Source organism: Fusarium oxysporum, chromosome VIII (genome assembly GCF_013085055.1).
Source record: "Fusarium oxysporum Fo47 chromosome VIII, complete sequence".
In the NCBI taxonomy this organism is placed as follows: domain Eukaryota; kingdom Fungi; phylum Ascomycota; class Sordariomycetes; order Hypocreales; family Nectriaceae; genus Fusarium; species Fusarium oxysporum.
Genome location: NC_072847.1, coordinates 587,983 through 612,319, shown reverse-complemented (window position 1 = coordinate 612,319; position 24,337 = coordinate 587,983). Strand labels below are relative to the sequence as shown.

At 48.8% G+C, this 24,337-nt stretch overlaps 10 protein-coding genes across 10 annotated transcripts; 6 read left to right on the top strand and 4 right to left on the bottom strand.

The window, feature by feature from the left end:
• Nucleotides 1-710: 710 nt before the first annotated feature.
• Nucleotides 711-2,545, top strand: FOBCDRAFT_228724 (transmembrane amino acid transporter protein-domain-containing protein). Its single transcript, XM_031189132.3, has 3 exons — nucleotides 711-1,277; nucleotides 1,324-2,277; nucleotides 2,326-2,545. Exons 1-3 carry the CDS (start codon nucleotides 882-884, stop codon nucleotides 2,383-2,385), a joined length of 1,410 nt encoding a protein of 469 aa, XP_031036397.2. The 5' UTR covers nucleotides 711-881; the 3' UTR covers nucleotides 2,386-2,545.
• FOBCDRAFT_187141 (uncharacterized protein) lies at nucleotides 2,526-4,328 on the bottom strand (the record flags this gene model as incomplete). Its single annotated transcript, XM_031189135.3, has 2 exons — nucleotides 2,526-3,806; nucleotides 3,853-4,328. 2 exons carry the CDS (start codon nucleotides 4,323-4,325, stop codon nucleotides 2,792-2,794), a joined length of 1,488 nt encoding a protein of 495 aa, XP_031036400.2. The 3' UTR covers nucleotides 2,526-2,791.
• A 926-nt stretch (nucleotides 4,329-5,254) lies between these two features.
• Nucleotides 5,255-6,429, bottom strand: FOBCDRAFT_321685 (Alpha/Beta hydrolase protein; the record flags this gene model as incomplete). Its single annotated transcript, XM_031189136.3, has 2 exons — nucleotides 5,255-5,505; nucleotides 5,555-6,429. The coding sequence occupies 2 exons, from the start codon at nucleotides 6,427-6,429 to the stop codon at nucleotides 5,328-5,330; spliced, it is 1,053 nt and encodes a 350-aa protein (XP_031036401.2). The 3' UTR covers nucleotides 5,255-5,327.
• Nucleotides 6,430-6,741: 312 nt separating this feature from the next.
• On the top strand, nucleotides 6,742-8,113 carry FOBCDRAFT_296672 (Acetamidase/Formamidase; the record flags this gene model as incomplete). The annotated part of the gene is made up of 4 exons (XM_031189137.2): nucleotides 6,742-6,832; nucleotides 6,884-7,608; nucleotides 7,654-7,882; nucleotides 7,926-8,113. The coding sequence occupies 4 exons, from the start codon at nucleotides 6,742-6,744 to the stop codon at nucleotides 8,111-8,113; spliced, it is 1,233 nt and encodes a 410-aa protein (XP_031036402.2).
• Nucleotides 8,114-8,195: 82 nt separating this feature from the next.
• FOBCDRAFT_296663 (uncharacterized protein) lies at nucleotides 8,196-10,433 on the bottom strand (the record flags this gene model as incomplete). Its single annotated transcript, XM_031189138.3, has 2 exons — nucleotides 9,223-10,433; nucleotides 8,196-9,175 (listed from the first exon to the last, which is right to left on the bottom strand). Exons 1-2 carry the CDS (start codon nucleotides 10,424-10,426, stop codon nucleotides 8,196-8,198), a joined length of 2,184 nt encoding a protein of 727 aa, XP_031036403.3. The 5' UTR covers nucleotides 10,427-10,433.
• Nucleotides 10,434-11,029: 596 nt separating this feature from the next.
• FOBCDRAFT_187133 (major facilitator superfamily domain-containing protein) lies at nucleotides 11,030-13,302 on the top strand (the record flags this gene model as incomplete). The annotated part of the gene is made up of 10 exons (XM_059608651.1): nucleotides 11,030-11,174; nucleotides 11,216-11,352; nucleotides 11,475-11,536; nucleotides 11,582-11,679; nucleotides 11,721-11,841; nucleotides 11,884-12,253; nucleotides 12,516-12,550; nucleotides 12,593-12,815; nucleotides 12,859-12,990; nucleotides 13,154-13,302. The coding sequence occupies 10 exons, from the start codon at nucleotides 11,030-11,032 to the stop codon at nucleotides 13,220-13,222; spliced, it is 1,392 nt and encodes a 463-aa protein (XP_059465557.1). The 3' UTR covers nucleotides 13,223-13,302.
• Nucleotides 13,303-13,507: 205 nt separating this feature from the next.
• FOBCDRAFT_296659 (uncharacterized protein) lies at nucleotides 13,508-14,373 on the top strand (the record flags this gene model as incomplete). Its single annotated transcript, XM_059611894.1, has 2 exons — nucleotides 13,508-13,934; nucleotides 14,164-14,373. Exons 1-2 carry the CDS (start codon nucleotides 13,602-13,604, stop codon nucleotides 14,371-14,373), a joined length of 543 nt encoding a protein of 180 aa, XP_059467735.1. The 5' UTR covers nucleotides 13,508-13,601.
• Nucleotides 14,374-14,726: 353 nt separating this feature from the next.
• On the top strand, nucleotides 14,727-16,451 carry FOBCDRAFT_204865 (uncharacterized protein; the record flags this gene model as incomplete). Its single annotated transcript, XM_031189141.3, has 2 exons — nucleotides 14,727-14,945; nucleotides 14,991-16,451. The coding sequence occupies 2 exons, from the start codon at nucleotides 14,727-14,729 to the stop codon at nucleotides 16,449-16,451; spliced, it is 1,680 nt and encodes a 559-aa protein (XP_031036406.3).
• A 312-nt stretch (nucleotides 16,452-16,763) lies between these two features.
• Nucleotides 16,764-18,150, bottom strand: FOBCDRAFT_228708 (pyridoxal phosphate-dependent transferase; the record flags this gene model as incomplete). The annotated part of the gene is made up of 2 exons (XM_031189142.3): nucleotides 16,764-17,361; nucleotides 17,407-18,150. Coding segments are annotated over 2 exons (1,211 nt in total), but the record flags the coding sequence as incomplete, so codon positions are not given.
• A 177-nt stretch (nucleotides 18,151-18,327) lies between these two features.
• FOBCDRAFT_242357 (pyridoxal phosphate-dependent transferase) lies at nucleotides 18,328-24,182 on the top strand (the record flags this gene model as incomplete). Its single annotated transcript, XM_059610481.1, has 10 exons — nucleotides 18,328-18,509; nucleotides 18,593-18,689; nucleotides 18,731-19,748; nucleotides 19,794-20,025; nucleotides 20,071-20,786; nucleotides 21,071-21,228; nucleotides 21,271-21,450; nucleotides 21,708-22,305; nucleotides 22,540-23,055; nucleotides 23,101-24,182. 10 exons carry the CDS (start codon nucleotides 18,328-18,330, stop codon nucleotides 24,180-24,182), a joined length of 4,779 nt encoding a protein of 1,592 aa, XP_059465556.1.
• Between the last annotated feature and the right edge of the window lie 155 nt (nucleotides 24,183-24,337).

Here is a 24,337-nt window from a genome sequence, read left to right as displayed (position 1 = left end):
GACTAGTACACCTTCGAGAACATTTCGACGGGCGGCAGATTTTTTCCCGTCAATTCAGCCAAGCCATTTTTGCAAATTTTTCGGATGCGACATGTATGACACTCGTGCGATAAACAGCCACGGATCCGACTTGGCAGAGAAATGCCGGTCACAAGCCCGTACCTATTCCCGTCTCAACCTCAGTCTGTACGGTACTTGACATTCAGTGTCTACCGTCTGCTCCGCATTCTCAACAATTCTCGTACGTAAAGGAACCCATCCTCTCCTCAACTTAATCTCTCCCCTTTGCGGAGTAATCTCTGGGGACGCAAACCCCGTCCGTCTATTACCAAATTTTCATCATCGCAGCCAGGACGGAGAGTTTTATTGACTAATGCAAACATGGCTGCAGCCAAGCAAGAGGCTCTGTTGCGATCCACTTTATGTAATCGAAAGGTTTTGGTGATCCACTGTAGGCGCGACACTGCACACGAGCTCGAGCCTCATGACACGGAGTTTCGGCACCACGAGAAGCTTTTTGAGAAACGAGTCCGTTTGAGGAGTCTGGGGTCTGGGGTATTAGGTTCTGGTGAGGGAATTCAAGATGTAAGAGAAACAGGGTTCGTGGGCTATGGTTCAGATTCGTAGGTCGCCTCCGAAGAATGGTGGGACTATCTCGACCCACTGGTAACTACAAAGATCGGCCTCATTCTCGGTCTCTGCTTATCTGGTCTTTATAATAGACCTGTATTCCCTCTCTGCTCTGGTCCTCTCCTCATACTCTCTATACTCATCTTGACACTAGATCTCAACTACGCTTATACTTATATACACTTACACTACATACACTTATACACATATACTTACATCACTTACACTACATACACATACATACACACATCATGGACCAAATCAACACAGCCCAAACGGCTCCAACAGAAACAAAAAAGAGCCGTCGAGAATCAGTACCAGATATGTTTGACACACGAACCGGCGAAGTCGCCGAGATCAACGACATGGAGAAGCAAAAGGCCGCTGAAGGCAACGCACACTTCCACCGTCTCGGCTGGAAGCGATTGACAGTCGTCTTGATCGTCGAGGCCATTGCTCTCGGATGTCTATCTCTCCCTTCTGCCTTTGCCACTCTCGGCATGGTCGCTGGTGTCATTCTCACTGTCGGCCTTGGTTTCGTCGCCATCTACACATCGCACGTCGTTGGACAGGTCAAGCTTGCTTTCCCCGAGGTTTCTCATTATGCCGATGCTGGTAGACTCATGTTTGGCAAGTTTGGTTACGAGGTTAGTCAAGCCCCGATGCCCAATTGATGTATACTAACTTGAACAGCTGGTTGGCGTCATGTTTGCTCTTCAGCTCATCTTCCTCGTCGGATCTCACTGTCTCACTGGAACAATCGCCTTCCTGAACCTCACCAACAATGGAGCATGCTCTGTCGTATTTGGTGTCGTCTCTGCCATCATCCTCCTCATCGTCGCTATTCCTCCTTCATTCGCAGAGGTTGCTATCCTTGGTTACATCGACTTCGTCTCCATTTCTATCGCTGTCGCCATCACAATCATCGCAACCGGCATCCAAGCCGGCGACTCAGTAGGCGGCATGTCCTCTGTCGACTGGTCTGCTTGGCCCAAGGACAACCTCAGCTTCACCGACGCTTTCATCGCCATCACCAACATCGTCTTCGCCTACTCCTTTGCTGTGTGCCAGTTCAGCTTCATGGACGAGATGCATACTCCTCGTGACTACGTCAAGTCAATCTGGGCTCTTGGTCTGATTGAGATTGGTATCTATACCCTTACTGGCGCTCTTATTTATGCCTTTGTCGGTTCAGAGGTCAAGTCGCCTGCTCTTCTGTCTGCTGGCTCTACCATCTCCAAGATCGCCTTTGGTGTCGCCCTTCCCGTCATCTTCATCTCTGGATCTATCAACACCACAGTTGTCGCTCGTTACATCCACGGACGTATGTTCAAGAACTCAATCATCCGCTACATCAACACCAAGATGGGTTGGATCACTTGGTTGGTCCTTGTCACTGTCATCACGGTTGTGGCTTTCATCATTGCCGAGGCCATTCCCTTCTTCAATGATCTCTTGTCCATTTCTTCGTCTCTGTTCATTTCGGGCTTCACATTTTACTTCCCCTCTATTATGTGGTTCATGCTCATCCGAAAGGGACCTTGGCACTCAAAGGAGAACCTCCTTCTTTCCATTGCCAATGGACTCATTTTCATCATCGGCATGATTGTTCTCGTTGGTGGAACATATGCTTCCATTGATGATATTGTAAGTTATTCCCCAGTCACTCTCCAGCGACCTCGCTAACATTTCCAGATCCTCAAGTTCCGTCACGGCGAAGTCCGAGGTGTCTTTACTTGTGAACCAATTGCTTAAGCGAAGTTAGCGATAGTATAAATTATGAATAGTACAATATTATGACTCAAATGTTATCGGACTGCGGAGTTGCCGGAATTGGATCGTCGTGTTGATCAAATTTTCCTGAAAGTCAGATGCTACGTCACTTGATCTGGATTGTCAATTCCTGCGACGGACCGTGATTGGTGCGCAAATATAATCGTTCGATTGGCCAATGGACGATAAGATAAGTCTCGGCGAAAGATCCTTGATGCCGAGTCTTGGCGTCATCTATTTAGACTCAGTCACGAGCGAATTGTGATGTCTGATCAAGCCATCTCCATCCGAAGACATCGGAGTAAAGTCAGCAGTTTATCACGATATCAGTTGAGGTGGTGGTAGGTCAGGCACGATTGAAGTCAAACAAACAATTAATTCATGCTATTTAAACACCCCGATCCTGGCAATACTTGTCAACCTCCTTCTTCAACTGAGCCTTTTTGGTAACAACATTATCCATAATCTTCTTGACCAGGATATAATCCTCATGAGTCAAAGATCCCCCACCACTCCAGACTCCCTCCTCCAACACAGCCCAGAGACCTGATCCCTTTGCAACCTCCTCCATCAGATCCATGACAGCAGTGAGCTGGTTAGGAAGCCAAGTAATGATAGGACTTCCACCTGTGGCTGTAGGATGAAGAGTATGCTTGATGATGTACTCGCGGGTAAACATCCAGTGTCGCCATCGGAAGCTTCGAATGTGGTCGAGGACGCGAAGGTATAGAACCGCAAGACCGTGATCGCCGGATTTTGTGAGGAAATCACGGACACCGACTTCGGAAGCTGTTTCGCGGACGTACTTGAGGAACGCACGGTGAGGTTTGGGTCGATATTCTCTAAACTCGATGAGGATGTCGGTCAACGGGTTCTTAGGCATGGGGATTTCGCAGATGTGATCCAAGAGAGGAATAATAGCATCGTTGGCACCAGATTCTCCACGGAAGAATTGAGGCTTGTCGCCGTATTGTCCCTCGTAGACAACACCATCAGGGAACATGGACTGCTTGGTGATGCCGTAGATAAAGGTTCGGTAGGTCATGTAGTCCTTGGGCAGGGATTGACTCCACATACCCTCCATGTTTGTCTCAATGATCTGCATGGCATTGAGGATGAGTTCCAAGCTAGCCTTGGCTTCGGCAATTTTCGCAGCACTGTTGTCCTTCTCAACAGCGGCCAGCAGATCAACAGCACCTTCAATCAGGCCACCGGTTTGAGCGACCATGTGAATGTGAGTGAGGATGAAGCCAGCCTCGGAAGACTTAGGGTCAAGACCCTTTTCGAAAGCGCGGATGAGGCGGATGTTGTCGTAGTCGTCGTGCCCTTGCTCGGGATGAACGAGCCAGTAGTTGTAGAGGGCATAGGAGGCGGCGTAAGACATGAAGGCAGGGATGTCGAGACTAGGCGTCGGGTCAGCGAGGTCAATTGATTCAGTGATAGACTTACATCTCGGCACACTTGACAAGAGGTCCAGCAATACACTTGGGAAGTGTCTGACGTCCAAGTCCATAACCGCCATCATCACTCTTGCTATAAGTCTCCCAACAAGGTTCAAGGAGATAAGAAGAAGCAATGAAGCTATAATCTCTAAAGGCAGCAGTAATAGCAGCCATGTCTCTCTTGTCCGTCCCAGGAACGACGAGATTATCAATCTCAGAAGTCAAATCAGGAAGAGCTCCACTGTCAACCAGAGGTCCAAGAGCAAATGTCGCCAACAATCCTGGAGTACCATCTTCCTTGAGGATAGGAATGTCGTTAAGAAGGTTTGAAACAGGATCGAATTGAGAAGGGAGTTTCTTCAAAGGAAGTGAAAAAGGAAGATATCCTGTTCGAGTTGTGATGGTGAAAGGGTCCTCACCCTCTGGTAGCTCAGAGGGGTCCTTTCGGAGGTATGGGAAGAGGGTGTTTGCAGCAGACATTTTGATGATGAGTTGAATTGATAATTGATGATGAGTCTGGCAGACATCGCGTCTATATACATTGAGGCCGGAATTACTATCGTGGCCGGAAGACTTCCGGCCTTCGCCCTTTGTGAACAATGACAGGCAACCGATGATACCCTAACCGGTCGTTAGCCCGATGGCTTGATAGCTGCCAATCTAAGAGATAGTATTGATAATGGTCTCGTGGGGATTCCGAACTAACGGTACGCCCGGAGTTGGGCCCGTGTTGAATCCACATACCCCGCGATATCTAGATCCCTTCTAGAACTATTGACCAGGAGTGCTTACGACTCGTACGCCTGGTTCACCGCAACTTTGCTATCTCTTACACAACAATAACCCCAACAAGCCCATGAAAGAATTCCAATAGATCACGAGTTCGGTGCAACATGTTCATATGATCAAAAATAGTTTGTCCCAAAGTCTCGGCAATCAAAGATGGTGGCTGTGTGGAGAACCGCCTTGTCGTGACATCCGCCCTAGATTGACAAGCTAGTCAACGCCTTAATCTGACAAGCTGGGGTAACACGGGAGATAGACGAGTAATTTACGTTTCATTGATAACATTCTGTACAGTGTAGAAGGCTATCAAGGTGCGCCTTAGTTTGACATTTAGATATAAGCGATTTCGGGATTGTGTTTATTGGTCAATTGGGTTGTTATCTTGCACGGGAGATGAGGGACGCCGATGGTTCGGAGGCTTGTTGATATCGGCTTCCGAGATGCCAAAGAATGGTTTGATTGCATCCCTTCCGTAAACGAGATCTTGTGGGTGTCGGTCTCCCTTCAACTCAAGGAGTAACCGAATCTATGCGCACGCACTGGGATGATTGCTTAACTTTGGCCAGCATCATCTGCGTGCATACGCACTTGTTGATGGAAGAAATTGATTGAAAGAAGACGAGGCCGGATTGTAGTGTAATTGAATGAAGCTGACTAGATGGTAAACAATAAAACTGCAATTGACTGCTATAACGCTCAACTGGCATCTCTACGAGGAGCCTCATCAAAGACCTTTCTCAATCTCTCATCCAACCATTTCACATCCTCCATATTTCCAGGTGGTCCACCAGCCCAATGCCCCCAAATAGAAGGGTAAACATCTAAGCTCGCATTATCCCCCATACACTTGACTTCATACTCGGAATCCTCCGGCCTAAACAGTCAGAAATCAACGCCATCCACAGAATGAGGGAGTGACTCACGGAAAGTAGAGATCCGTCTTACTAGGAAGAACCAAGATCCTCGCCTTGATCCCCTTCATCGCCTTCTCAAAATCCCCACCATACGGCTCCTGCTTACTCACATCTCCCGCCTGCCACGTCTGAAGCATAACAAGCAGATTCTCAGGGTCTTTACTAAGAGCCCACTTCTCCCAGAAATTCTTCATAAACTCTTCAAGATCAGCAGCACCGTAATGCTTCTTGAACAATTCATGTCGGTAGAAGGCCTGAGAGAAACCCCAGCCTGCATATCCTCTCCCAAAAGCTTTCAAACCGACTTCTTTCTCCTTCTCAGTCCATGTCCCGTCTGTTGTTTCAACACGTCCTTGGATACTTCCTGCAGACGTGCATCCCTTTGCTGCGAGGAGCGCTGACTTGACACCCTCGAGAAAGACTTGGTTGTGAAGAGACGTCTTGGCTGATCCGCAGAATGGAACACAAATGTCCATAAATTCAGGATATTGCGTAGCCCATTGAAATGTCTGCGCCGCACCCATCGACCATCCCAGAACAGCCCGTAGATGCTTCACCCCAAGATGGCCCATCAGTTGATGCTGAGCTCTGACATTGTCGTAGAAAGAAACATCAGGGAACGGACTGATATCCGAGTTTGACGGACTCGTAGACTGTCCATTCCCAAAAAGAGCCGTTACAATAATGTAGTACCTCTCCGGATCAAGAGTCTTGTCTTTCCCAATAAGCCACTCATTATCGGATATCGCACCCGAGAACCAAGAAGGATAGAGAACAGCAGGAAGTTCAGCCTCCCCAAAAGTCTTGTACGCAATCACCGCATTTGGCAAAACCTTGCCATTCTGAAGCTCAAAGTCTCCTAGAGAAAAAGTCTTGACGTCCATGGTTGCTGCTGGACACCCTCATTTGCCGAGGACACCCCCATCTCATATACCAATCTCGATACGGGCTGCGGCGTACAGTGTCCAGACTGTACCAACGTCTTCCTAATCGCGGGGTTTCGCCCTTGGGTGACAATGCAGCCACCTGCTTTTTCAGGAATGTCACAAGACGAGCTTATCATTCTTATCTCGTGCGGAGATGCGGAGGCGTGCGGCGAGATAGTCTCTTATCTATCAACAACCGTTACGATTTTATAAGAAGAGACAATTTAGACAATTGAAAAATAGTCCTCAAACTTAAATCTCATCAATACAATGCCTGGCAAGATCCGTACAGCTCAATCCGTGTCCTTTGACAAACCCGCCTCTGAACAACCCCATCTCCACAATAGATGGCATCCAGATGGTATGTCCCCTCCAATTGATCCCCCCAATTGAGAGGTCGCTAATTTTGTAGTCCCGAGTATTGCAACCGTTGAACCTGGTGAGACAGTCAAGATAGAGTGTCTCGACTGGACAGGCGGTCAAATCGGCAACAATGACAGCGCAGACGATGTTCGCGATGTTGATCTAACTAAAATCCACTATCTAACCGGCCCATTCGACATCAAAGGCAGTCAGCCCGGCGATCTACTCGTCGTCAACATAACCGACGTCCAACCCTTTGAGCATTCACCCTGGGGTTTCACAGGAATCTTCGCCAAGGACAACGGCGGGGGCTTCCTAGATGAACACTACCCCACCGCCGCAAAAGCAATCTGGGACTTTGACGGCGTATACTGTTCAAGCCGTCATATTCCCGGAGTGCGATTCCCCGGCTTAATCCACCCCGGAATTTTAGGCTGTGCCCCGTCTGCCGAGATTCTCGCAGAGTGGAACCGTCGAGAGGCAGAGCTCGTTTCTTCAATGGCTGATTCTACCAAGATTGTAGCTCAACCACCGAATGAGATCAATGCACATGGTGGAAAAGCCACAGGCGATGTTTTGGCAAAGATTGCGAGAGAGGGAGCGAGGACTATACCTGGACGACCAGAACATGGAGGAAATTGTGACATAAACAATATTTCTCGCGGATCTACGACGTATCTTCCCGTTCATGTCGAGGGAGCCAAGTTTTCTGTTGGAGATCTCCATTTTAGTCAGGGTGATGGTGAAATCAGCTTCTGCGGTGCCATTGAAATGGTGAGTCCTGACACATTCACATTGAACACTGTTCTGACAGTTTAGGCTGGCATCATCACGATCAAGTTTGATCTCATCAAAGGCGGCATGAAATCGCGTGGCCTCAAGAGTCCAGTGTACAGACCAGGCGACATGGGCCCTACCTTTAGTCCCTCACGCTACCTAATCTTTGAAGGCTTCTCCGTTGATGAGAATGGAAAGCAGCATTTCATGGATGCAACCGTTGCTTATAGACAATCATGTCTCCGAGCAATCGAATACCTCAAGCAATTCGGTAAGTCACCTTCATTACAGTTAAAACTCTGCTGACAATGCAGGCTACTCTGGAGAACAAATCTACCTCTTACTCTCCTGCGCACCCATCCGCGGCGCCATCGCAGGAATAGTCGACATTCCCAACGCCTGCACAACTCTCGGCATACCGATGGACATTTTCGACTTTGACATTTCTATTGAAAGCGAGCCTGTTGCTCGAGATCTGGGTGCTTGTCCTGTATCTAAATAGGAAGTCCAACGTCTCGTTTAAACTCCTGTAGCCACTCTGCGTTGTCAACGGGGGTTTGGTTCCAAGGATCGTCACTATTCTGTTAGTTAATGAACTTTACATATTGGGAAACATACTCATCGTATAGAATCCACCGTGCCTGATACTTTAGTTCGTCGTCGCTTGGGATATGGCGGTTGGGATTGTTGGGAGACATTGTCGTCATGACGAATCGTGAGAGTTCCCGCTTCAATCGACGATAGCTGTTGTTGTCGTTGATAAAGAATGGCGTTGCTGTTCGTACTTTATCTCGTATCAATGCTCTTGACTCTGGCGTGCTGTGCATCGAAATCGCTGGTATTTCCGGTACTCCTTCAGGAGACAGAGATCGATTCTCAACCCAAGGCTGCAACATGTCCAGCTCCATTGAAGCATCCAACGGCACAGCGGTATCTGTTTGGCCCCATAGAAAATAAGAATCATTTACAGACTCATTCGCCAACGCCACAAGAGTCTCAGCCCTCTGTCGGAACGGCTCTAGCCAGACCGTCGAACTCCAAACAAGTCTCATTAAAAAGTCCAGAAACCTCCTTGACGGATGCGATGATGACGTCTCTGTCCGATTCAAAACATTACACGCCTCCTGCTGCAGTTCAGAATCTGTTGGGAAATGTCCCATGGACGTATGAGCAGTCATGTACTGCTGCAGCGCCGCCTCCAGCTCGCAATTCTCAAATATATTTCCCTTTCCGTTAATCTTCAGCTGACTCAATCGTCCTTCTGCTAATTGTTTTGTTGGTCGAAGTTTAGCTTGGTTGGCGATCTCAGCAGCTGACATGAAGATGTCCCATAGCCATGACGGGGATAGCGACGCTTGGTTGGGGGAGGATATTTCTGCGCCGAGGATCACAGAACATGCTTCAAAGTGAAGCTCAGGATCTGGTGGCATTATATACTGATGACGATTCCGCATGTAGTACTCTAGTTCGAGTTTGATGAGTTCGTATGCACTTGTGGGTGTATCTGCTGGACCTCTTGTAGCTGCGAAGGGAAGAGGAGAGTTTCGTTCGTAGTGGATGAGGTCTAGGTAAAAGTTAGCAAGCACATATTTACCCGTCTCGTGCACCTACAAGGAGGCATGGCATTGTCAATCCTCTCAATGACCTTCCCCTCAAACCCCCAGTCACCCTTCCAATGCTCCATCGTACTCCCAGCTTTGAAATGGTCCGCCAAATGATCAACCCTACTAGCCCAGGTCGTAAGATTGATGCCACAGAATCCACATCTCGATTTGACCTCCTGCGTCATGACTTTCCAATCATCCATCGGCCATTTGAGAAACTTGGACATGTGGACTAACCGCAAATGCTGTTGTAAATGATCCTTCCGATGATATGTCCGCTCTTCAATCGGTCGCTCGATGCATGCACTCTGATTATGTCCGTCAAGATGCGTCTTGTCGGGGTTCTTGACGCCACAAAAGACACAGAGAAGCCCCTCTTCTGGATGTATCGCTGTCGGCCCATTTGGTGAACAGACCCAATTCTCAAGCGATAAATGAAGAGACTTTTCATGACGCTGCCAGTCGTATTTCGTCTTGAACGTTTCTGTACAAAAAGTACACTGATATGTATTCTGCGCTTGGAGGAGATTCGTTCTGACTTCTTTTCTCATCTTTGTTCGTCTTCTTCGACTGTGCCGTTTGAAAATGTCAAACGACGTCGATGATTGTTTTGAATGAGCAGAACTGTACGACCCAGAGTCATGGCTTGACACTGACGTTCCTCTACTGCTGATTGACGACCCATGACTTCGTGATCTCCCCTGTCGCGTTGAGAAAGCAGCAACAGCTCGTGAGATGTCATCAACAGTCGCAGCCTCATGTTCCGGCGGTGAATTCGCCCATCGCTGCAGCGGATTCATATGTTCGAATGGCGCAGGAGTTGCCCGTCGACGTGGTGTATCAATCGGCGTGTGATGCCCTGAAGAATTCCCCGAATCATCATTCCGAAACATTGGCGATGTTGGCCGTGATAAATGAACCTTTGCTCTCCGCCTCGCATTCGCAAACCAATTCGTAACCTGCTGTCGATTTAGACTCGTCTGCTCTTGGAGATCCTGGACATCTTGAATAGTAGGATACGGATGCCTTTCATGCGCAGCGAACCAATTCCTCAAAATCTTGACAGACTCGGATGAAAAGCGATTACCGATTTTTGGAGGAGCCGTCGATGTCTGCAGAATGCCAGGGGAGATAGTTTCAGCCTCTGCAGCATTTTGAAAGTCTGCAAAGTCGATAAAAAGATCACTGGCTGGATCTGCTTGCTGTGCCATGTTGGTGTTGATGGAATTTGGAGGTCATGGGGTTACGATGAGTTTACGGCGAAGTCTCGGACATGTTCAGAAAGGGCGGATCCACATTTTAGTCTTGATTGATGAGTCAGGATTGGTCGGCCCAGTTAAAGCAAAGTGAAAGTTCATGATTTGCGAATTGGGGATAGTGAGACTGGCTGTTGGTCTTGACGCATGGACTAGCTAGTGTTGTATTTGTATAGACAAAGAGAAACGATAGAAATGATCTGCTGGCAGGGTTCATGATATCAGTCCCAAAAGAGCCTCGTCCTGCTCAGTCCGTGCGGAGGTGCGGCACATGAACCGGTGGGGTTGTCTCAACCGACTTGAACTTGGAGCAGGCAGAATACGAGAACTATTTCATGTTCAATGGTGAGAGAGTATGGGTTATGGCTTTTATATGTCTCTGCCCACTTCCCGTGTCTATATGCCTCACCCAGTCAGTGCATCCAATTCCGCGGAGTGGATCAGCGATGATGTGCTTTGATCCGAAATCACGTCTACGATAACGACGATATCGGAGATTTAAATAGAAAATCAAAAGTAAATCTTTCACTATCATTTTCTCAAGTCAAGCGCGTCAAAATGACCAGAATTAACGCGACAGAGACGACTCCCTTGATACCGGAGATACCTCCCGAGGTCTCGGATGTCGAGAGGAACAGCCCCGACGAGCCGAAAACGTATAGCCATGCGTTTATCGCGAGGGTAGTTGTCGCGTTGCTGATTGGTGAGTCTTTCCGACATTGTGATTCCGAGCTAACAATTCAGGTATCTTTACTTCCAATGCCGATGGCTCATTGGTACTGGCGACTCATCCGGTGATTGCGTCCGAGTTTGGCAAGCTTCAGGATTCGAGTTGGCTATTTATCAGCTTCATGTTGGCTAGTGCAGCATCGCAGACGATTGTACGTAAAGTCATTCTGGGGGCGAGTTGGGCTAATTGAGTAGTACGGCAAACTGAGCGATATCTTTGGACGAAAGACAATATTGATCTTCTGCTATGGACTGTTTGCTGTTGGATGGTGAGTCCAGACCGCACCCGACACTGGTCTCACTTGAATCTCTGGCTAACAATTTCAGTGCCCTCGTGTAAGTCTATGTCCATCCGCATAGCCTCGTTCTAACAAGATTCAGAGGCGCTGGCCAGTCAATGTGGCAGGTCATCCTAGGTCGCGTAATCTCTGGATCTGGAGGTGCAGGAATGACTACAATGGCATCAGTCATCATAACTGGTACGACGCCCCTTTATCCTCCGTTCCAAGCTGACCATTAGAACTCGCACCTCTCCGAGAAGTTGCCTCATGGCAAAGCTACATGAATGTCATCGCCACCGTCGGCCGTAGCATTGGTGGTCCGCTTGGAGGCTTTCTCGCTGATACAATCGGCTGGAGATGGTGAGTCTATCGCTCATTCAACAGCCCATACTGACAGAGTAGGTCATTCCTCGGACAATCGCCAATTTTTGCTGTATCCATGATCATCGCCGCCATCCTCCTCCCCTCTACAACACAGACCGAGGGCGCGACACTCGAGCGCATCAAAAGGATCGACGCACTTGGAGCTCTGCTTTTGGGTGGCTCTGTTCTCGCTTTCATGGTTCCCCTTGAGATTGGCGGCCAGAAGATTCCATGGAGTCATCCCCTCGTGCCAATTCTCGCTGCCGCTGGTGTGATTCTCTCAGTTGCTTTCGTACTTGTAGAGTCACGCTGGGCCAAGGAACCAATCTTCCCTCTTCGCTTACTCAGAAGTGGCGATGTCACAAAGACGTATCTGATTGCGTTTGGTCAAGCAGCTGCACAACTTGGAGTATGTCGCCCACCGCCGTGTACTCCAGATACTAACCGACCAGATGATGTATACCGTCCCCATCTACTTCCAGGTTACTCAGCGTGTATCGAGTACAGTCGCCGGCGCTCATTTATTCCCCGCAGTCATCGGAAACACGGTCGGAGGCATAGCAACAGGCTTGATCATCAAGAGAACTGGTCGGTACAGGGCACTCATCATCTTCTCGGCTGTTTCATCAATCACGAGTTACACTCTGATGCTGCTGCGCTGGCACGGACAGACCAATTGGCTGGAGTCACTCTACGTCTTCCCAGGGTACGTGCCCCTATCTTCTGGATTCTTATGCTAACCATTCAGGGGCCTGGGAATGGGCATCGCTCAAAGTGCTGCCTTTATCGCTCTCCAAGCTTCCATTGATCCCAAAGACAAAGCAGCAGCTTCTTCTGGAATCTTCCTCGCTGTAACTTTGGGTTCAGTAGTTGGCATGGCTGGTACCAGCGCAACCATCCAAGGACTTCTCAGACACGACATTCAACAGAACCTCAGTGATCTCGGAAAGTCTCAACGCTTTATTGACGAGGTGAGTCATTTCACTGCATTTGTGAAGCCTGCTAAGTTTCTAGGTCATTCGAAAAGCCGCAGAGAGTGTCTCGTACATCGACGAAGCTTCCGAGCCCATTCGAAAGGTACTGATCGAAGGTTATATCAGAGGAATCGAGTATGGCCACGGTAAGTGCATGTCCCCTTGCCAGGAGGTGACTAACGAATCAGGACTCTCCATTCTCTTCTCCGGGATCACGCTCGTAACGGCTCTACTACTCAAGGAGCGTAAACTTTGATGAGAGTTTGATTGCCGCGAGCACAAAACTTTAGCTGTAAGATGAGATGAAAAGCGATTGACAACATGGGTGCACGAAGTGGCATGGGAAAGGGGACTGCATCACGTTAGAAAACCTTCTGACACGTTTGGTGCTGTATTCATTGTAGGCTTTGACATAAGTGAGAGTTCGTTTGGTGTCCCCTTTAACTCCAAAGTCTATTTTGTGACAGTATTTGATTTGATTTTTCGGAAAGATAAAGTTAATTTAACCTCCAAGCAAGTGGCCAAAAAACACAAGGCAAAAGGTAGTTCTGCTCTCATTTGGCGGTAAATCAGGCAGAATCCCCACATTTCGAGGCTGACACGCCACACGTGACTGACTTGCGGAGTCTGTGAAAGGCTGCCTAAGATGCCTTGCGACAATCGAGATTGGAGTATGTAGCACAAAGAACAAGACTCATAAATATCTCAGCTTTTCTCCTTCATCATACTTAGATACTCAATACCAACCAAATTTACCTTCTCTATTCAGCCGCATCTGACATCATGTCAGCATCTCCGGAACCCTTCACTCTCTTTCACAAGTTCCCCCCAGAGCTCAAACTCGAGATCCTAAACTTCTGCTCCAGAAACGACCTAGTCTGCCTCTCATTAACTGGCCCTGATATGCGAAATCTCGTCACACCACTCATCCCCAGCAAACCTAATCTTACATGGGTCGATCAACTTGGTCCAACCCCCGACGTCCCTTCAGAATGCCGAGATCCTTATCACAACAACATTCCCCGCCGGCCAGGTTGCGACGGCGCTAGAGAGCAAGAAGTCATCTACTTCCCAACCGGCCATCGCTTCAGACGCCATGAATACAGAGGGCGCAAAGTCTGCTACAGATGTCGAACGTACCCAAATGATCATCCAGTCTGCAATGTTTCATACTGCAAGAAGCATTGCGCATGCATTTCATGTCCTTTGTTTATGAGATTACGGGGTTGGATGGGTGATCGAAAGTACTGTGCGGAGTGCAACCAATTTACAACTCGAACAAAGAGAAACAACAGAAGATGTACGTATCTCATCTCGACTTCAACAATATCTAATTATAGAACAGGCACTCACGGGCGGAAAAAGGTGCGAAAAACACCAAACAACCATTGGAGTCGTAGCAAAGGATTATCCTACGGAAATCGATGGTGGAGAAAATGGGGTACACATGGGATTGACCACGAGGCATACCAGCCCAAAGACACCAGAAGACGAAACGCAAGAGTCGTTTAACCGCGTCATTTACTCCAAGCGAGATCCTATTCTACTCTTTTGATGTATACCAAGACGCTAGGCGGGATGCTACGAGGGCGCATGGGGTAGCCTCCACCATTGAGCGGCGTGCTCGGGACGTTCGGCATAGCCAAGGAAGGGTCATGGCACCAGGGGCATCTAATTGGACGGTGAAGGTTTTATAATTTCCTGCTTATTGCCAGTTTCTGCTGTGTTGCGTTGATATGTGCTGACGCCAAGTAGTGAACCGTCACTGTATTAGTTGCCAAGATATGCGGAGATTTGTTCCTGCTGTGGCGATGCAGGAATAAAATAATGTGATGAGTTGTTTATATATCAGGGATTTCCCCCGAAATAACTTAGCATTTCGTTTATGTTATTTGTTAAACGTACAACATGAATACTCTACGCCAAATGATCCCCCAGATATGGCCTCAAGGCTACAAACGGGTTGATTCCAGCAGCAGTCTTGAAGATGCTGTCACCCCCGAGAAGAATGGTTCAAGCCTCCAGCTCTTCGCAAAACGCATTCTTCGTCTCCCCCTTAAGACAATTCTAATCCTCATCGCCGCTCTCCTCATTTTCCCTGGCCTCCTAGCACTCACCTCCCTAAAGGTAAGGCGAGAAAAGAGCCCCCAACGCCAATGCTAATGTAACCAGGGCCGCGCATTCTTGGCCGGAGAGGTTGCGGCTGGCCAGGCCTATGAGACGTACCCTCAGCAGGACATTGCCAAGCTTCCTTCAAAGGATCGACGGCTTAGTATAGTCCTCCCTGCCAATAACCCAGACCACGATTTATGCAAAGTCATCACCAGTGCGTTGGCATTAGGGTATCCAGCTCCAGTTATTGTGAACTGGGGTAAGACGTACGATAAGTCTAAAGGTTGGAAGGGAGGGTCTCACCTCGCAAAGATTACAGGTACTCTGGAGTATCTTGATAGCGTTTCGAAGGCCGACACTTCGGACGAGAATAGACTCGAGGAGAATGATATAGTTGTACTGACGGATTCGTATGACGTTTGGTTCCAGCTTCCGCCAGAGGTCCTCCTCAAGCGATATCACGAAGCAAACCGTCAAGCTAACCAACGACTGGCGTCACAATGGAACCGTCGATGCAAACCTCCAATGGAACAGACCATCATCGTTTCAGCCCAAAAGAAATGCTTCCCTCCGCCATCATCAGGCTCCGTCCTCCACTGCGATCAGCTCCCCGAAAGCCAAGCTCGTAAAGACCTCTACGGACCGAATACCGACAAAGACCCTAACGTATTCCATGATGTACGACCGAAATATCTCAATAGCGGGAGCATGATTGGTCCTGTTGGCGATATGAGAAAATACTTTCGTCGCGTGCATGAGCGAATGCAGAGAGGTTTGGTGAATGGCAAAGACTTGTACAGCGATCAAGGAATATTCGGTGAGATCTTTGCGGAACAAGAAATCTGGCGTCGCTGGCTTCGCAAGAATACCGTGTCTCAAAAGGACAAGAGCTTCGATGTTATGCATAGCGACTTTGAGTATCATGTCGGACTGGACTATATGCAGAATCTGTTCATTCCAACTGTCTTCGAGGAACAAGATGGCGAGATCATTGCGCTGAATAACGAGACTGGTATTGCTGAAAAGTCAGTATCTCTCGGCATCGAGCCAAGACTAGACGGTGTGCCAGAAGATATACAATCTTTTACAAACCCACTGAACCAGATCCTTCAGGATCCAGCAGACTGGGGAGACATGCCTGTGTACGCCGATTTCTACTCCACTGCCATTCCCGTGGTTGTTCACCACAACGCTCACAAAGATGGAGCAAAGAAACGTCGCTATCTCTGGTGGGATAGGATTTGGTTCTTTCCGTACCTTCGCCAACTCATCAAGTCTCAACTGGAGGTCGTCGAAGCGGAGCCATTACTGGAGATTGCCGTCAACGGGGAACGATTGGTGTACTGGGAGTCGCGGTCGAATGTCACTCAGAAGAAGCCGAGAACGTTCATTATCGATTCGGGGGAGGTCAGTATCGTAGAGCATGAGTTCGGGTACGTTTGCCGTGCAAAGACGGAAAAGGCGGAGGCGGAGAAGCCGTGGTACGATGAAGTGTTTCGGGATGGACAGGGAGAGCTGTAGATATAGACGATGCTCTAGGCAAAGGAGCTTTTCGATTATTGCTTTCAGTTATCATTTTGTCTAAGTAAACATAGATGCCGATGTATTCGTTGATTCATGACGCTAAGCGATGATGGTGATGAAGCTGCAACTCCTCATAGCACCGTTACTATGGTGAGTGCCCATAATTAAATGGCCTCGATAATATCAGGAGAAGTGAGACTGGGGCAAGTCGAGTTTATATAGGCCTCTCGCGAGACACTAGTTTGGACCCAAGATAGTATGGATGGGCGTAAGGTTTGCCGAGACGCCTCACTAGTCATTGTATTACGCTTACATCAAGAACTTAAACTGCTATTCCTAGCTGAAGGCTTCCCAAGCGTTTAGTAAGAATGAAGACGCCCCAGATTGCTAGTGGCATTCCTGTCTATATTATCTTTACAACCTATCTCCCCAGGCGATGTCTAAAGTTTCGCAGACCCCCCTTCATGAGCCTGCACCCAAAGCTTGATCGTGTCGACCAAGCCTTCCACTTCCGCAATCGTGTTCCCTGCATGTACACATATCCTAACCCTTTCACTGCCCTTGGGTACTGTCGGCGCCACAATCGGACGAACCGTGAACCCCCGTTCCTGACAAAACTGAGCTAGACTGCGTGGCTGTGATGTAAAAACCGGTATAATCGGTGATTTCGGTGCTTCCTCCGCGCGGATTGATTGGCTGGAAGAGCACGCTTCCGCTAGTAGCTTGTGCGTGTAGCTGACCAGACTCCAAAGATGCTTCAACCTCTCATCAGCCCTTCCACTCTGCAGATACTGATAAGAGATGCCAATACTCGCAAGACAGGAGAATGGCATTGCAGTCGTGTAGATGAGAGTTCGTGCGTAATTTATGAGATACTCTCGCGTCGTGGGTGAGCACAAGACAATAGCTGCATGGTTAGCTTCGTTGGATGAGCGGTTTTAGCTTTACTCACCTCCAAAAGAACTCATTGCTTTGCCAAAGGTATGCAGTCGTGCAAATATTTCCTTTTCCAAACCCAATTCGCATACGAGACCGCGTCCTTGGTGTCCGAAAATGCCGGTAGAATGTGCCTCGTCGACGATGATGTAGCCATTAGTTGGGACTCGACTTTTGACGCATTCGACAATCTCCTTGAGAGGAGCGACATCGCCGTCCATGCTGTAAACACCTTCAACAAGAATAAACACCGATTTCTCGCCCCCAATTCCACGCAAAACATCATCTAGTCCACCCTCCCCATACACACAATTATGCTTAAACGACACCCTCCGTCCCGCCCGACTCAACCTCATCCCATCATGAGCACTCGCATGAATAAGCTCATCGTAGACAACAACATCCCCCGGCTGCGGCAAACAGCTCACAAGACCGACATTCGCATCAAACCCCGAATTAAACAACAGCCCAGCATCTGCGTTATGAAATGCCGCAATGTCTCTCTCAAGATTTTCCGCGAGGGTTGAATTGCCGTCCAATAGTCGTGAACCACCGGAGCCTAACAACGGAGGCGGCGCTGCATGATTCTCAAGAAGCGAGTGATAGGCGCGTCGAATCTCAGGTACCGATGACAGAGAGAGGTATGCATTTGACGAAAAATCGACATTGTCAGGTGGAAACGTCGTCAATCGTCGTAATTGCGATCGTTTCTCACGATCCAATAATCGCGCTTTCAACTGCTGCTCCAGTTTCGACATTGTTACAAAGTTAAAAACTCACAGGCCACTTCAATTGGTAAAGCACGCGGAATTTGTTGGGTTTAGTACATGTTGAGTCCCGCCCCGCCCGGAGCTCTTTGCCGTGCCGATCTAGACCCTCCATTATAAACCGCGGCATTCCACCTCAACCCTTTTGTCCATTTCACTCATCACAAAAAATGGCGCCGGTCCCGGCTCTTCTCTGGCGATCGCTGCGAACGCATCAGGTTTACGGTGCGAATACTGATGTTGGAAAGACGATTTTCAGTACGATTTTGTGTAATTCTGCGGTTAAGCGGGGTGATAGGACATGGTTTCTGAAGCCGGTTTCTACTGGGGCTGCGAATGAGGCTGATGGATGGTGTAAGTTTGAGGCCAATTGAGTAGACTTGGCTAATTGGAGTAGAAGTTTGGTGATTCTGGGAGAATTGTCTAACAAATTAGTCATATTCAACGATATGCTCCGTCGACGAACCATGAGACGCTCTTTCAGTACGATATTCCCTGCAGTCCTCATATCGCTGCGAAGGCATCTGGCAAGGTATGAGGTCAATTGATTGCTGAACGAAGCTTACGGAGTAGCCAATTCCATCCGATGAGGATGTTCTCACAAAGATCTACGACACCACCTCTCGATATGCCTCTGAGGGTCCAGGATGGCTGTTTCTAGAGACTGCTGGAGGCGTTCACTCACCTGGTCCATCCGGTACAACCCAAGCTGATCTCTACGCGCCATTGCGTGCGCCAGTCGTTCTCGTCGGCGACTCAAAGCTCGGCGGCATCTCACAGACAATTTCAGCATACGAGTCTTTGCGAATGCGCGGCCATGATATTGAGTCAATTCTCCTGTTCCAGGATATGAAGTACGAAAACTATCAATACCTCCGAGACTACTTTGCAAAGTTAGGCGGCATATCAGTCGATACTGTCCCCGAACCGCCTTCTCGACTGGATAACGAAAAGGAAGACATCGAGCAGATGAAAGAGTACTACGCTTCCAGCAACGTGGACCACGTCCTCGAGGCTCTCGACAAACGAGGAAAAGAACGCATCTCCCGCCTCGAATCAATGAGCTCCAAAGCAAGCAAATCAATCTGGTACCCCTTCACCCAGCAAAAGCTCGTCACCGCAGATACAATCTCAGCCATCGACTCAGCCCACGGCGACTATTTCCAAGTCCTCAATCCCAAGACACCCAACCTCCTCCAACCCGCCTTTGACGGCTCAGCATCATGGTGGTCCCAAGGTCTAGGCCACGCAAACTCGCGCCTCACCCTCGCAGCAGCCTATGCCGCCGGTCGCTACGGACACGTCATGTTTGCCGAGGCAATCCACGAGCCTGCATTAGCGCTTGCGGAGATGCTACTAAAGGGGGCGAGCAATCCACGATTTTCACGTGTCTTCTACTCTGATAATGGAAGTACGGGGTGTGAAGTCGCTGTCAAGATGGCGCTACGTGCAGCGAGGCTGAGGTATGGCTGGGGACCGAATGATAATGTCCACATTCTTGGCCTTAAGGGGAGTTATCATGGTGATACGATTGGTGCGATGGATTGCGCAGAGCCTTGTGTGTACAATGAAAAGATTGAGTGGTATGAAGGTAAGGGATACTGGTTTGACTATCCAACCATTCAATGCGTCAAAGGAAAATGGGTTGTTCAGGTTCCTGGTGGTCTGAGGGATGAACTGGGACAAGATTCGGATCTCAAATCGATCTCGGAGGTTTTTGATCTTGGATCTCGGCTCAATACCGAGCAGTACCGAAAGTACGAACGCTACATCGAGGGCGTTCTCTCGAAACTCCAAGCATCAGGCCGCAAATTCGGCGCTCTCATGATGGAGCCGATAATTCTCGGCGCAGGAGGCATGATCTTTGTGTAAGTCTTCTCATTCTCCTCTCATTCCATGTTCTAACAATCCAGTGATCCCCTCTTCCAAAGAGCTCTAGTGGATGTCGTCCGTCGATCCCCTCACCTCTTCGGCAATGGATCCAGCCCCAAGGACCCACTCTCGTGGTCTGGACTCCCCGTAATTTTCGACGAAGTTTTTACCGGGCTATACCGCCTCGGTCGGTTTACAGCGGCGTCGTTCCTCGGCACCGACGCCGACATCTCTGTCAACGCTAAACTACTTACGGGAGGGCTTGTACCGCTCTGCACGACTATGGCATCTGAGAGTATCTTTGATGCGTTTGTTAGTGATGACAAGAGTGACGCTTTGCTGCATGGACATAGTTATACGGCTCATGCTGTTGGATGCCAAGTTGCTGTTGAGTCGGTGCGGGAGATGCAGGATATGGAGAAGAGGGGAGAATGGGAATGGGCGGAGAGTGACTGGGAGACAGATACTCAGGCTTGGTCTGTTTGGTCGAGAGAGTTTGTCAACAATGTCTCGCATAATCAGCAGGTTTTAGGTGTTTGGGCTCTTGGAAGTGTTTTGGCGATTAGCTTGAGGGATGATGATGGTGTTGGGTACAAGAGTTTGGCTGCCAAGAAGCTTCAGACTCATTTGAGAGAGGGAACTGGGACTTGGAATGCTCACAGCCGAATCTTGGGCAACGTCTTCTATGTCATGGCGAGTCAAAAGACGAGTCGACAGAGTCTTCAAGAGTTGCAGGGGTTGTTATTGGGGGCTTTGAGTAAATAGTCACTACCTCACAAAATGAATGCTCTCGCTTACGAGAGATGCCTCGAATCTGAGTCTAGCAAGCATGTTTGCTATCCTCAAATACATGTTATATTCAATTGCTTCATACCCCAATGATGCCTTGCAAACGTCCCCCGCCGGTGCAATTGGTGACGTTATGCAATTTCTGGGGCGATCGACAGTCCCCTGCATGATTGACGTGTCGGAGGGGTCATACGTCAATCCACCACGAAATCTCAGTTTTACTCACCAGCACATCAACCAAACATCAAAAAGATACCGAAATGAGTTCAAAACAGTTGTACGAAAAGACACGAGAGCAGTCAATCTCTGACTTTGAGGCGCAAACCAAGGATCTTCAAAAAGAGCATCCCGATGTCGATTTTAAAGCAGTCGTCATCGAACCAACCATGAATCTCATGTTTGACATCAAGGTACGTTTGCTGATCCTACATAGGGCGCACTAACATTTCCAGGAAAACCTCACCGAAGACGAGCGAAAGAGACACGAGGAATACATCACCCGAATGCTTCAGAATACCGGCAATCCGTCCAAGGCGGAGAAATACCTTTGGCAGGCCAGAGACTATCTCAGACCATACCCTGACGTCCTCAAACAATTTGACGACATCTATATCAACCAAAGACCAATCCCCGTCATGTTATCTCAACTTCACGAAACATTCCACCAAGCAAATAGACATTCATAGACATATCCAGAATTCATTAGCCTACTCATAGCCTCAGTTCCCCGCTCACATGACGCCCCATTAATAGGGCGTGATGACAAGGTTTCCCTTTGGTCAGCCAATCAGAAGCCAGCAGACAATGCCGCCACTTGATAACCTTTACTGAAGGGATCAGACCTCTCTTCTTCACCTTTACAGTGACTTGCATGCATTGACCCCTACAGTCACCATCCGCCATGAATTTCAACAACCCCAATCTCTTCACAGACGTCGATCTATTGGACGGCTTCATCAGCGATGATTTAACCCCCGACATGTCCGACTCAGCCCCGCCAACAGACCTATCAAATGGAATGGCCAATCTTGCTCCAACTCATCCTGTGCCGCAAAATCCCTTCACTCCCCTGTCGCTGCATGGATACACTCAACAAGCGACACCAGCGCCGCCTGCAAAGGTCGGCGGGAGATTCACGAGGGAGTCGGTGAGGATATTGAAGAATTGGCTCGCGACGCATCAGAACCATCCGTATCCGCGCGAACCTGAGCGGCGGATGCTGCAGGAGGAGACGGGGCTTACAAAGACGCAGATATCTAATTGGTTGGCTAATGCGAGACGACGAGGAAAGATTCCGTCGAGTGCTTCTTCGCCGAGACATGGTGATACGCCAGCTATGGATATACCGCCGAGACCTGGGACGCCTGCTGTGAGGAATACGTCTGATATGGATCCTTTGCAGCGATGGGTTGATTCACCGCCTGAGGATGAACCAGCTGCTGTTACTGCCATTGCAAGAGCTGTAGCTTCAGTGCGACCGCAATCAGGTGAGTTTGGCGAAGCGTGAGTGAGTAAGGCTAATAGGATAGGTTCCACGAGTCCATATACGAGACTGTCTCGAACGCCATCAGTTAGAAGTGTCGGCACATCAAGGTCTAGCTCAATCAGCTCAGTTAATTCACATACAAGTCGCTCATCACTCGGTCTCAATGAGCTCTTTAGTCGGGGAAGTTCTCGTCGCAGAAGACGTGCATATAAAGAAGAGCGAAGATCTCTCGCAGCTCCCCGAAAGGCATTCCAATGTACATTCTGCACCGAGACATTCCGAGCAAAGCACGATTGGCAACGACACGAGAATTCTCTTCATCTGCCTCTGGAACGATGGGTCTGCAGTCCAGAAGGACCCCGTGGCCAAAAAGCCGATAGTCCCGAAATACGCTGCGTTTTCTGCGGCCACGTCGATCCCGACGATGCACACATCGAAACACACAATTACTCAGCGTGCAAGAATCGACCTGTTCAAGAACGCACGTTTAATCGAAAGGACCATCTCAATCAACATCTGAAATTGGTCCACAACGCCAAATTCGCCGAGTGGCCGATGAGACAGTGGAAAGCTCCGCCGCCTGCAATACACTCCCGGTGCGGTTTCTGCAATCTCGTTATGGAAACGTGGATAGACCGTGTACATCATCTAGCAGATCATTTCAAGACGGGCAAGACTATGGCTGATTGGAAGGGTGATTGGGGATTTGAACCGCATATTCTTGAGCTTGTCGAGAACTCGATTCCTCCTTGTAAGTTTTATCGCGGTCCTATTAGTTGAGTTACTGACATATTAGACTTTATCGAAACTGAACGCAATAGTCCTTTCCCTTTCGAAGGAAGTCGTGCACTTGTTGAAACACCCCGAACAGCTTATGAGTTACTCAAACTGGAGCTCGCGTATTTCATGCAGAATCACTTTTACAAACATGCGCGAATGCCGACCGGCGATGAGATGCAGCTCGAGGCGTGCCGGATCCTATTTGCCGCCGAACCGTTGTCACATGGCGACTTGATCTGTCCATCCTGGCTCAGAGATCTGGTATTTTCGAACGTTCAAATCTCACAACAAGCTCAATTCGGACCAATGCGATCAAACGCCGAGAGTCGACTTTCTTCGCTGGAAATTAGTGGAAAGAACAACATCTTTGAAGGATGTCCTTTTGAGACGCAGCTGCAAGAGTTTGTACAAGCGAAGCAGCTCCTTGGACTGAGTATTAGAGATGATGAGTTGCGAGAAGAATGCTGCAGAATTGTCGGTCGATTGGAAGAGGTTTCAGCAACACCATCTGATTTCATCGCGAATTGGCTTATCAAAATCATTCATTTACCCGGGGATTGGCTGCTGCCGTTCCGACAACGTACAGGAATTGAGCTGATTGGTTTATCCGAGGGAATGAACTTGAACGCCATGATTCAAGATTATACGCGCCTGGAGCAAGAACTTGGGGCTTACCTCGATTTGCAACGCGTCATTGGCATTGAACCACCCGACGACGACCTTCGCCGACAAGCGCGCGTTATCATTCACGGCTCAGATTCAAATCTCAATCATACAGCAGCAGATGACGATTATTGGCTAGCCGCATTCCGACAACGACATTCCACGACGACAGAAACCTCCGAAGCTTGGAACACGCCACTGCGTCCAGATCCCCATCTCCTCGCCGCACGAGGTCTCGTTCTCAAAACAAGTACAGCTTTTCTGAATGATCACAATTACTGGCGATGGTTCACGCAGGAATTACGACGTTGGGTAACTGGGATAATGTCACCCCATAATCCAGCAAGTCGCGTTCCCTCAGACGAAGAGATCCAACATTACGCGCGATGGATCAGCTACAACGAGTACGTGTCCTTTTTAAACTCGATCTGCTGATACTTCAAATTTGCTAACAATTTAGTGACGACCCATTTAATCAAACCATCGCAGAGAACAAAGATTGGCTCGAGGCGTTTAAACGAGATGTCGGTATTACAGAGGCGCTGAATAACAGTGGCCAGATATAACGATCAACATGAATGTTACGCTTA